At 43.0% G+C, this 11,739-nt stretch overlaps 1 protein-coding gene across 1 annotated transcript; it reads right to left on the bottom strand.

The window, feature by feature from the left end:
* Positions 1-2,725: 2,725 nt before the first annotated feature.
* Positions 2,726-3,447, bottom strand: LOC133931105 (probable calcium-binding protein CML29). Its single transcript, XM_062377922.1, has 2 exons — positions 3,443-3,447; positions 2,726-3,347 (listed from the first exon to the last, which is right to left on the bottom strand). The coding sequence occupies exons 1-2, from the start codon at positions 3,445-3,447 to the stop codon at positions 2,726-2,728; spliced, it is 627 nt and encodes a 208-aa protein (XP_062233906.1).
* Positions 3,448-11,739: the final 8,292 nt, after the last annotated feature.

Here is an 11,739-nt window from a genome sequence, read left to right as displayed (position 1 = left end):
CTCCGTTGCTGGAAGTCGTTCTTCGCGGCGTTCGGCCACCGGCCCGCTCTCCCGCGACGAGTTCCGGCTCGTCAGGGGTGAGATCGTCGAGCTGCTCTGCGACGCTTCACAAGACGCCAAGGTGGAGCTCTTCCTCGTGCTCTACGAGTTGGTTACGTTTGTTATATTAGTTTAGTGTTCGTGTGTTGTAATGTGAATAAATTTTATATAAGTTCATATCAAATATATATGTATAGATATTATTTATATCAATGGATCTAAATAGTAACTTATTGTACTGCCACATGATAGATCTGCTGTTTATTTATAACTGTTTTTATTTCTAGTACGTCTGGAGATGAAGGATGGTTTTACCCTGCATGCATATGCAAATTAGACTGTATAGTTGAATACCCGTGTATTGCAATAGGAGACGCAAATTTACACATGATAATATTATTGAATTCTATAAAATCTATAAAACCAGTCATCATCGTTGAAATATCTTTTAAGCAATAACATTGTTAATATTATTGAAGCACTTCAAACACTAAAGATACTATTTTGAACACCAAACAACACACGACCATACAGTCAAGTTGACATCCTTATTCGATCATACACTGAACACTCATAAAAAACATAAGGAAAGGAGATTCATGCTAAACGTTGGCGTCAAACGTAACAAAGTATATACTTAGATTTTTTCACAGAATATAAATAAAAATAAAAAATACAAACAATTTGGGAAATGGCTGCTACACCATCCTCGTTGAACCAATTCAAATATAAGGAATGCATTGATCAACTAAGCTAAAAACAAGATGCAATATTGGACCATATTTATACTTTAAGCTTTGGCAATACGCAAGAATCAAACTCGTGCCCACCGATGAAGAGGAGAAAACATGGTTCCTAATAAGGACCTCATCACAAACAATTTTTTTTGTCATCATCCACATGAAATCTTTTATCCACATCATCCACATGGAAGGTGTTAGAGATGTATGTGTGCTTGTCTCGTGGTATGCAGGTGATGATGCAACTTGGCAACTGACGATAGGATAATCGGGGCCAAGCAAGGTGTTTGGTGCTGGACGATCGAGGAGGCCAGGTGGAATCAAGGGTGATCATAGCTAGACACATAGAGGTTAATCAAAGCATGGAAAGATGGATAAAGATGACATATTAATAAAATCAAGCGAAAGGGATACCAGTGCAAGTGATAAGTCGGTCTAAAAGATCGGCAATAGGAGAGACTTACCGGCGATCAAGATCACAAGATGGACTACACGCGTCGACATTATGATGTTTGCTTAAGCGGTAAGGAAATAGTTGCGAGTCACATTTTGATAAGCATGCAAGACGGTTTTTCGATTTAGCCGCAAAAACCACAGGAGGATGAAGTGCACGTGGCATCATTGTGAAGCTTGCGTCGAGGCGAGACTAAGTTATGAAAGCGTCACGTCTATCCGATGGACGGAAAAAAATTCAAACGAAACTACATCCGGTGATAGGTGTGAGTGTATTGTAAGTGAAGAGTAATTTATGGACATGATTGCTTAAGGGTTAAGCAATCCCCAGGTCTATAAATAGAGAGGTATGACTGGTGAAAATATGAGAGACTTCGAGAGTTTTTGGAGAGTTTTGTGCGCCCTCCACTTATGTTGTGTGGAGAGTGAGATAGGAGTGCTCAACCTATATTTATGTGAGAGTTTTTTTAAGAAAAACACTTTGTATTCTATCAAAAGAGGATATTCCTCCAAGCTTAATAAAGAGAGTGTTTTTGCATATGCTCGAGTTCATCTTCTTTTAGTCTTCTACTTTTGGCTCCAGTATTTTGGTGCAAATTTTTGGTGTGTTCATTTTCATTTTTATTTTCTTTGAGAACTGTTTCTTTTGGGTCTTGTAAGAGATGTTTTTCTTATTGCTAGAAGGTTAATCTTCTCATATGAGTTGGTCTTGATCCATCTCAATTCTCTGGATATGTCAATTTGAAGAATCTCTTATTTCAATGGCTAGTTCTCTTATGTTTAGGAGATTTTCTTCAAGCTAATTATTTTCTTGCGCTATGACTCTTTGATATGAACTTCAATAGAATCTAGAGTTCTCATCTATTAAAAATGAGTATAGATTTTGAAAGTCTTGCAATCTATTTTTATTTCTCTTGCTGTTGTATGTTGTTTTAAGTTGCGTTGAGTTTAAAAATAGTAGAAGTTTATCAATTTTGTAAGAAATTTGTTTAGATCTCTAATGGTTAATCTTGATCCTACTGTTGTTCATGTGATTTCTCCAAACTTCCGTGTTAATTTCTTTTGATATTTTCACCATGTTCGTGCTTCATTCGTAGCATTTGGCAATGCTGTCGATCGCCTAACGCCGGCGACGAACATATGTGTTTGTTTGGAGAGTTCACTCGTGCCAGCCACCACCGCGCACGACGGTGCCTAGATCCACCGTGCGTGCATAATTTAGTTTTCATAAAATAGCATTACATAATTACGAAGGACAAACACCACATATTATCTTCTTTAAAAGAAACTAAAATAAAAGCACCACATATTATTCTGCATGCACAGAATAATCACGGACCACCAGGTCTTCAATTGCATATTTGCATGTCCCTTCACAATCAGCATGCAAACAGACCCACAGGCCACAGCTCGCAACTCTTGCTTATTTGTCGATCACAATACGTAGAGATGAAACTCTCGTGTACAACAGCGCACGTTCCAGGCTCGAGGCTCTAGAGCAGGTCTGCCATGACCTTGAACTCCTCGATGGTGATGGCGCCGTCGGCATCCAAGCACTCGGCGATCGCCGCGCAGTCCTGGACGCTGGCGGTGCCCATGACGCCGAGCGCCCTGGCGAGCTCGTCCGCGCCCATCAGCTCGCCGCCAGCGGCCTCGAGCGCGGGGACCGCGGACTGCAGCCGGCCGTCGCGGTCGGCGTCGGCGCTTGCCAGCATGCCGCAGGCCTCGGCCTCGGCCTCGGACTTGTCGAGGCCCAGGGACACCAGCAGGCCCCAGAGCTCGGGGCCCGTGACGAGGCCGTTTTTGTCGGAGTCGAACTCCTGGAAGGCCTCCACCAGGCCGCTGATGTAGCTCAGCGCCTCGAAGTCCACCGTCAGCGGCCGCCCCGCGCCCCGGCGCTGCCATCTCGCGCGCACGAAGCCCAGCTCGCCTGAGTTTTTTAGCTGGTTGCCGTGCTTGTAAAGCCCAGCTCGCCGGCTTGCAAGCACGGCCGTAAAAAGGGTGAGAGCCGGCTTGTGATCACCATCTCGTTCGTCGAGATTTTGATCGAACGTCCGTGAGAGCAGGCGTGCATTGAACGTTTTGCAAGGGTTCGGGTCCGTGACATGGACTGTACTGGATAATTTTTTTAACAGCACTTTTTCACTGTGCGGCCTTCTTTGGAGAGCACGTCCGGTTCGGCTTGTCCCATCGAGTCTTTATCACTGTACTCCATGCCCGTCCGTATGTACTGGATAATTTGAAGCTTTGGTTGCTTTGGTGTTGACGTGGCCCAAACTTTTTGTTTGTTAGGTACATGACGCATGACACACTCACGTTACATGCATGCACGTACATGTGTGCGCGTTTCTTACACATATTAGAGAGAGATTAGAAGACTCTAGACATTCAATACACGGGAAACGTGCAATGGCACTCAACGGGCGTATGTGTACCTTGCCAATGGAGCTAACTTGATGTGCCACTCTTTGATGAGTAGTCAGTCTTCGTAGCACCCGAAACGACTGGACCTGAAGATGTTGCAGGCCTCCAATTACATCTTTGATGGGCCGAAGTCCTGTCAGTTGCGGCTTCCATTTCATTCTCTGCATTGTTTTTTTTATGTTTTTTCTTCAACACACCGGACCAACTTTTCTAATCGGCCGGATTGTATAAGACCTCTCTTTTCGCTGAAGTTCGGCTGGTCAACTTGCCTCGAAGAAAAAGAGAAAAAAAAGGAGGAAAAGCTCATGCTCGTCTACGTTTCTGTCAGGATTTGTCTACCAATCCTTCATAAAGGCGTTCAGATCACCATCTAATGTTTATTTTGGTGCCATTTCTCCATGTTGACGATTAAGCACACATTAAACCGCTCCATTTTCGTTCCTAGAAGAATATGGCTCCTTTTGTTCAACACGACGAACGACTGACTCGCTTTGCCATAGCTTCCATGCTCCTCTACGGCTGTCAATGGTGATTGGTTTTCGAATGACTTTTGTCCGAAATCGTATATGCAGGTTGAGGGAGTTATATTTATTAAAAAAAATTATTTGATTGTATTTATCTAAATATATTGAGCTTAGTTTCTATTTGGTTGACCGAATATGAGACCGTATGAGTGAATGTAAGAATTGATACTGTGATTAATTGCTAGTAAGAAAATAATTTTGTGACACCGATAAGTAGGTCTATCTACATGAGCGGATGCAAGAGTCTGCATCCGTCTGATCAAATTGTAGAGGGAAGCTCGACTCTTGAGCCAGACTACGAGCACACATTTACCTCCACCGAACTAAACTAAAACAGTACATACAAAACAACAAACACATACTTATACGAGATTATACATAACTACCGAGCTAAGTTACTCTTGTGCAGACATTCCATCACACCCCAAAGCCCCAGGGTCAAATCAAACCAACTCACACGCAGGCAGCCCCATATATTGACCGATCAGGGTCTAGAACCCAACGGATTTGTGAAAAGTCATCTCAATCTCCTGCGTGTTCTCTAAAAAGAAATTTTCTCCCCATCCAAAGTCAGCAAGGCGAACTTTCAGGCTCTTGAGGAGGCACTGTATCTGAAGTCTTAGATACGCTCTAATGATCTGCCAGCCCGGCTTACTTACCCTTGTCTGACCGGCCATGATATTTGACATTTTTTACACGGAAGTCTGAATTAAGGTTCAGGATCAACGGCAGCAAGTGTATCCAAGTCTAAACTAAGACGGGTTACGTGAATTGTTAGAAATAGCAATTTATATTTCACGAAGGCTATAGAATAGTATACGTACATGTAGAAATGAGCAATATGAAAAAACTCTTATAACACAGGAACATTACACAGAAAGAAACTTCCTCCACGCCATGGCCAGAAAAAATTTCAGGTCAATCTTTTTATCCTTTTTATTGTTGTTAATTAGTGCAGTAGTAGTATATGACATAGATTTTAGATATTTAGATCTAGGGTTTAGAAAATTGTAAAATTTAGTTAGAAAATTGCACAATAATAGTTGAATATAGAATATTATTTTTAGTATATTATTTTCAATTTGTTACCTGTAGTATATTATTTGTAGTATATTATTTTCAGTATGTTGTTTGTAGTATATAGTTTATAGTATATTACTTATACATGCGGACGTATGAGTTAACAGTAGATGATAATTTACGAACCTAGGGTAGCATTTAAAAACTATTTTATCCGATAATCAGAAATATAGTTTGTTGTCTTAACATGTGTTATGTTTGCGGGTGTTTCCAGGAATGGGAGATAAATTAATTTTTCAGATATATTATGGTGAGGGTGAAATTATGTACGGTCCCAACAGTGTAGATCTCTCTGGATTTCGCCATGTTATGAAGGGGCTTAGTAAGGCTAATGAGAGAACTATTGTGGGGGTGTGCAAATGGCTCATACGGTTTTCCCAACTGGATCCGCAGCAATATGAGCTGAAGTTGAAAGGTGTTCTGAGCCGTGGTAGTCATGGATACTTTGGTGAGCTTGTTCCCATCGAAGCCACATCAACTTGGAGGCAGTATGTAAATATATGCTGTAAACGTGGCATGCCGCTTGTTTTATTAGTTGCGGCATACTTGAAAGATCAAAATGAGGTGAACTCTGAAGAAGCAGTAGCAGGATCAAGTGAGGCAGTGGAAGATGAGTCAGAGGCGACTAATGTAGGGTCCAGAGAGGAGGTTGGTGATGTTTCAGACCTGCAGCCGATGGGTGTAGCTGATGAAGGAGAGCACATCCCTAGCATCATTGAAGATATGGATTTGGAGAATGAAGAGTTGGAGGAAGGCCTTGCCGATGAGGATTCTTCTGATGAGGAGGGTAATGCTGCAGTTCCTACAGAGTGGCGGGATCAAGAATTTTTGAAGTTGGTGGTTAGCGAGGCTGACCAGACACCGTGGCCATACCATGAGAATAAGGTGTCACAGGGTGCTATGTACCCTACAAAAGAGGCAGTTATTGATACTGTGAAATTTTGGTCGTTGTCTCTTCGTAGGCAATTCAAGGTTGTTAAATCAAGTACAAGAGAGTACGATGTGAAGTGCTTGGTTCCTGAGTGCACTTGGCGGGTACACGCATTTAGAGGGAAATGGGCAGACTACTGGTAATGCTCAATAGTTAAGGAACATAATTGTCATATTGAGGAAATAGAGTTCGCCCATCGGAACCTGTCTTCTGCTTTCATTGCAAATGTTATGTACGGAGAGATTATGGACAACCTAAGGTATGAGCCACGATCAATAATCCGTGCTATTGAGCAAAAGTTCCAGTACACAATAATTTATGCGAAGGCATGGAGGGCGAAACAAAAGGCTATTGAGATTAGGTTCGGTACATATGAAGATTCGTATCACAATCTATCTCGTCAATTAGCCACAATTTGTGCAAGAAATCCAGGCAACTACTATGATATCAAGCATTACCCCTCTACTGATGTGGAGTACAGCGGAAAAAGAGTGTTGCAGCGTGCTTTCTTTGCATTCGGTGCAACTATTAAAGTATTTAGATATTGCCGACCCATCATATGCCTAGATGGAACATTCCTAACTGGGGAGTACAAAGGGCAGATATTGTCTGCAATAGGGGTCGACGGTAACAACCAAGTGCTGCCACTAGGGTTTGCGTTCGTGGAGAGTGAGAATAGGGACAGCTGGTATTGGTTCCTAGAGCGGGTGAAGCATGCAATTGTTCTTGACCGACCAGATGTGTGTCTCATTCATGATAGACATGCAGGATTGTTGCAGGCTTTGCTGGATATGTAACACGGTAGCGTGCGACGGGGTGTACCAGTACAGTAGCCAGATCTCAAAAGCAGGTGGTGCATGCGCCATATGGGTGCGAACTTCTACAGACAGTTTAAAAACAAAGAGTTAATGAAGCTCTTAAAGAAGTTGTGCAGTCAGAACCAACAACGTACGTTCAATGCATTATGGGCAAGACTTGATGAACTGACTCTTAAACAAACTGCGGAGGCTGCACCTAATCGTGAGGAACCAATAGCCGAGTCGTTTTGGCCGTCAGACGTGCACCGACGTTCTTCAGTGTCGGCACCCACACGACCCCTTCTATCACGTCTTGGAGGGTCCGAGCAACATGGTACGAATTATACTTTTGAAAATTATTGATCAATATCCTTTACTTATTGTTATTAAACATTCATTAGGTCCGTCTGCACAAGTCTCGACACAGCCTCGCAGATTGAGCCCTGTACGTCCACAGTCAGGTACTCCGGGAACCCTTCTTCCTAATTTCTAGTACTTTCAGCAAAATAAGTTACAATTGTGCTCAGGTTACTTCGGTGACGAGACCGGTCCGTCTTCGGTGGCCCCACACCCTACCCCCCGCAACGTACTACGGCACGTCAGTGTGGCCTTCTTCTGCTGCACCGTCGTACCACGCAGGTACAATTATACATTTTTTACTACTACTTTCAATACCATATTGTTCGTATCTAACGTGATTATTTGTTCACAGGCCCCTCCAGCCAGTACACATGGACGCCTGCCGAGTCTTCACAGTCCTCCTACCCTAGTCAGGAGGATGAGGCTGGCCCCGACACCGCAGACGACATCGTCCGTGACTTCTTCGGGGGCACACCTGACTACGACGTCCTTCAGCGGTCACAGGTTTTCAGTGCACCGCTTCGGACCCAGCTCACGCACCACGAGCCCTCGACACCGGTGGTCCCTACTAGGCCTACCAGACACGTCGGCCCACCTGACCCCCTCACCTACTCCAGGGGTCACGTGAGGGTTAACCAGCGGCATCGGGACCACGATGGGGCGCACGGACGACGGCAACGAGGGAGGCATGAGTAGCATTTTACATTTTTTTAACTAACATATACGTATTCGCTTCGTGATGTGCTCATATGTATTAAGATATGTTCACTTTGTATGGTCGACTTAACATTTCGTAAATACATTTCATATTCAGACACGTTCAATGAACAAGTGACCACACCACTAAACTTTAATCATGACTTAACAACACATGCCTCCTGCCACAGACTTTAAACAAAATGTGACAACACTACCCAATTTTTTTAAATCAGTAAATGACGTGCTTGTAAAGCCCAGCTCGCCGGCTTGCAAGCACGGCCGTAAAAAGGGTGAGAGCCGGCTTGTGATCACCATCTCGTTCGCCGAGATTTTGATCGAACGTCCGTGAGAGCAGGTGTGCATTGAACGTTTTGCAAGGGTTCGGGGTCCGTGACATGGACTGTACTGGATAGTTTTTTTAACAGCACTTTTTCACTGTGCGGCCTTCTTTGGAGAGCACGTCCGGTTCGGCTTGTCCCATCGAGTCTTTATCACTGTACTCCATGCCCGTCCGTATGTACTGGATAATTTGAAGCTTTGGTTGCTTTGGTGTCGACGTGGCCCAAACTTTTGTTTGTTAGGTACATGACGCATGACACACTCACGTTACATGCATGCATGTACATGTGCGCGCGTTTCTTACACATATTAGAGAGAGATTAGAAGACTCTAGACATTCAATACACGGGAAACGTGCAATGCCACTCAAAGGGCGTATGTGTACCTTGCCAATGGAGCTAACTTGATGAGTAGTCAGTCTTCGTAGCACCCGAAACGACTGGACCTGAAAATGTTGCAGGCCTCCAATTGCATCTTTGATGGGCCGAAGTCCTGTCAGTTGAGGCTTCCATTTCATTCTCTGAATTGTTTTTTATGTTTTTTCTTGAACACACCGGACCAACTTTTCTAATCGGCCGGATTGTATAAGACCTCTCTTTTCGCTGAAGTTCGGCTGGTCAACTTGCCTCGAAGAAAAAGAGAAAAAAAGGGAGGAAAAGCTCATGCTCGTCTACGTTTCTGTAAGGATTTTCTACCAATCCTTCATAAAGGCGTCCAGATCACCATCTAATGTTTATTTTGGTGCCATTTCTCCATGTTGACGATTAAGCACACATTAAACCGCTCCATTTTCGTTCCTAGAAGAATATGGCTCCTTTTGTTCAACACGACGAACGACTGACTCGCTTTGCCATAGCTTCCATGCTCCTCTACGGCTGTCAATGGTGATTGGTTTTCGAATGACTTTTGTCCGAAATCGTATATGCAGGTTGAGTGAGTTATATTTATTAAAAAAATTATTTGATTGTATTTGTCTGAATATATTGAGCTTAGTTTCTATTTGGTTGACCGAATATGAGACCGTATGAGTGAATGTAAGAATTGAGACTGTGATTAGTTACTTGTATGAAAATAATTTTGTGACATCGATAAGTAGGTCTATCTGCATGAGCGGATGCAGGAGCCTACATTCGTCTTATCAGACTGTAGATGGAAGCTCGACTCTCGAGCTAGACTATGAGCGTACATTTATATCCACCGGACTAGACTGAAACAGTACATACGGAACACCAAACACGTCTTTATCTAAGATTATGCATATCTACCGAGCTAAGTTACTCTCGTGCAGACATCCGATCACACCCCAAAGCCCCAGGGTCAAATCAAACCAACTCACACGCAGTCAGCCCCATATATTGACCGATCAGGGTCTAGAACCCAACGGATTTGTGAAAAGTCATCTCAATCTCCTGCGTGTTCTCTAAAAAGAAATTTTCTCCCCATCCAAAGTCAGCAAGGCGAACTTTCAGGCTCTTGAGGAGGCACTGTATCTGAAGTCTGAACCTTCTCAAAGAGGCCGAGAGGAACCAGTCTTGGATACGCTCTCTAATGATCTGCCAGCCCGGCTTACTTACCCTTGTCTGACCGGTCATGATATTTGACATTTTTTACACGTAAGTCTGAATTAAGGTTCAAGATCAACGGCAGCAAGTGTATCCAAGTCTAAACTAAGACGGGTTACGTGAATTGTTAGAAATAGCAATTTATATTTCACGAAGGCTATAGAATAGTATACATACATGTAGAAATGAGCAATATGAAAAAACTCTTATAACACAGGAACATTACACAGACTCAAAATATTTCTAACACTGATGAGCGATGAGGTAGCAACCAATTGTTTCAGAGAGTTGGTATGACATTGGCTCAGCATGGTTCTAGACTTCTAGTTCCTGTTTTCACCCGAAAGGCCGAAACCATGGGTTGGGAGGGTTGTTTATGTCGTGATTTCACCATAATCTCACGTAACATGCGATTCGAGCACCCGTTTTCGATGAAGTAAATGTGATCTATGTTACAAAACTTGGGTGAAACAAAGGTTTGTGTCAGATATTTTTAGAAAGAGGTTCACCCTGCTTGTATTGGAAGCAAAAGATTTGTGTTACATTAGGTTACATGTAATTTAACATGATGCAAGTCAAGGAAAGAGATGGATTATATTACTAGATTAGTACGGACTAGTGACCAATTAAACAATTGTCAAAACCAATTCACCTAATGCCAGATGCCAACCAGAGAAACCAAGCTGTTCACCAACAATGTTGACGATGCAACGATGGGGCCGAGCACGTTGTTGACTTTATACATAAGAGAGATTTGGACATGTGAAATCAAGTAGATTGAACACACGGCATATGTTTTCGGAGGCGCATGAACCGTTTTAACCTTTTACCGGAAATACAATGAATTGATTAATGAGTTCTATAAACAATAGCTGATGCAGCGAGAACAAGATCGTTTCATGAGATTGTGTAACATCACTACCTAACAAAGAGGCCCCCATGGACGAATTTCTCCTTGCTTTGCATGTGCCAAAAAAATATTTTCTATGTGCAAAATGTTAGTGACGTCAAGTGCTAAGCATGCATGATGAAAGATTATCGATGGTTTGTACATTTTTGGTGGCGATAAGTCAAGTACCTCCTAAGCATCATGACGCATCTCTATCGGATAAGTATGCGCGCAAAGCATTTACCCGGCAATGCTTGGCGCTCCTACGATACGGATCACACAGGCCACTCATCTGATTGTATTTGTTCATCCATGCACAGCCGTCCATCAAGACAGAGACGGCTGCTGATGTGATTCAATCAATTCAACTACACAAGAACAATTCGCCTCCCAACCAAACCACCAGCTGAACTCGAGATCATGTCAACTCTTCTCGCCTTTTCTACGCTCTCAATCTACGGCTCTAGGCAACGTGAGAGGGAAACGTCGGTAAAAAAGGGCCCTTCTGAGGCAACGAAAAGAAACGCATCAGCATCTGGACGCACTTGTAGCTGCATGAATGCATCACCTAAACCGTCGCCTAATTGGCTAAATTGCATTTGATACTCACTTGGTTATGTTTTCTGTCTACCAAGGTGTCGCACGAGGCATCCGCAATGAATCCCAATGGGCCATGCTATGCAAATGGTACTAATATTTGTGCAACTACGACTGGCTAATCATAAACTAATAATCCATCACGGCAAAATAAAGAAAAGAAAGTGCGTGGAAATACAGTTTGAATGCAAAATAAAATAAAATAAAAGGTACCAAGAATAAAACCAGGCTAGTACATGTGCCTTTCTTTTTCGGCGAATCAGTCCAGTACATATGTTTATCATGCTACTTACACAACTAAAATA

This window comes from Phragmites australis, chromosome 10 (assembly GCF_958298935.1).
Source record: "Phragmites australis chromosome 10, lpPhrAust1.1, whole genome shotgun sequence".
NCBI classification, from domain to species: domain Eukaryota; kingdom Viridiplantae; phylum Streptophyta; class Magnoliopsida; order Poales; family Poaceae; genus Phragmites; species Phragmites australis.
This window is presented reverse-complemented; position numbering and strand designations above follow the sequence as displayed.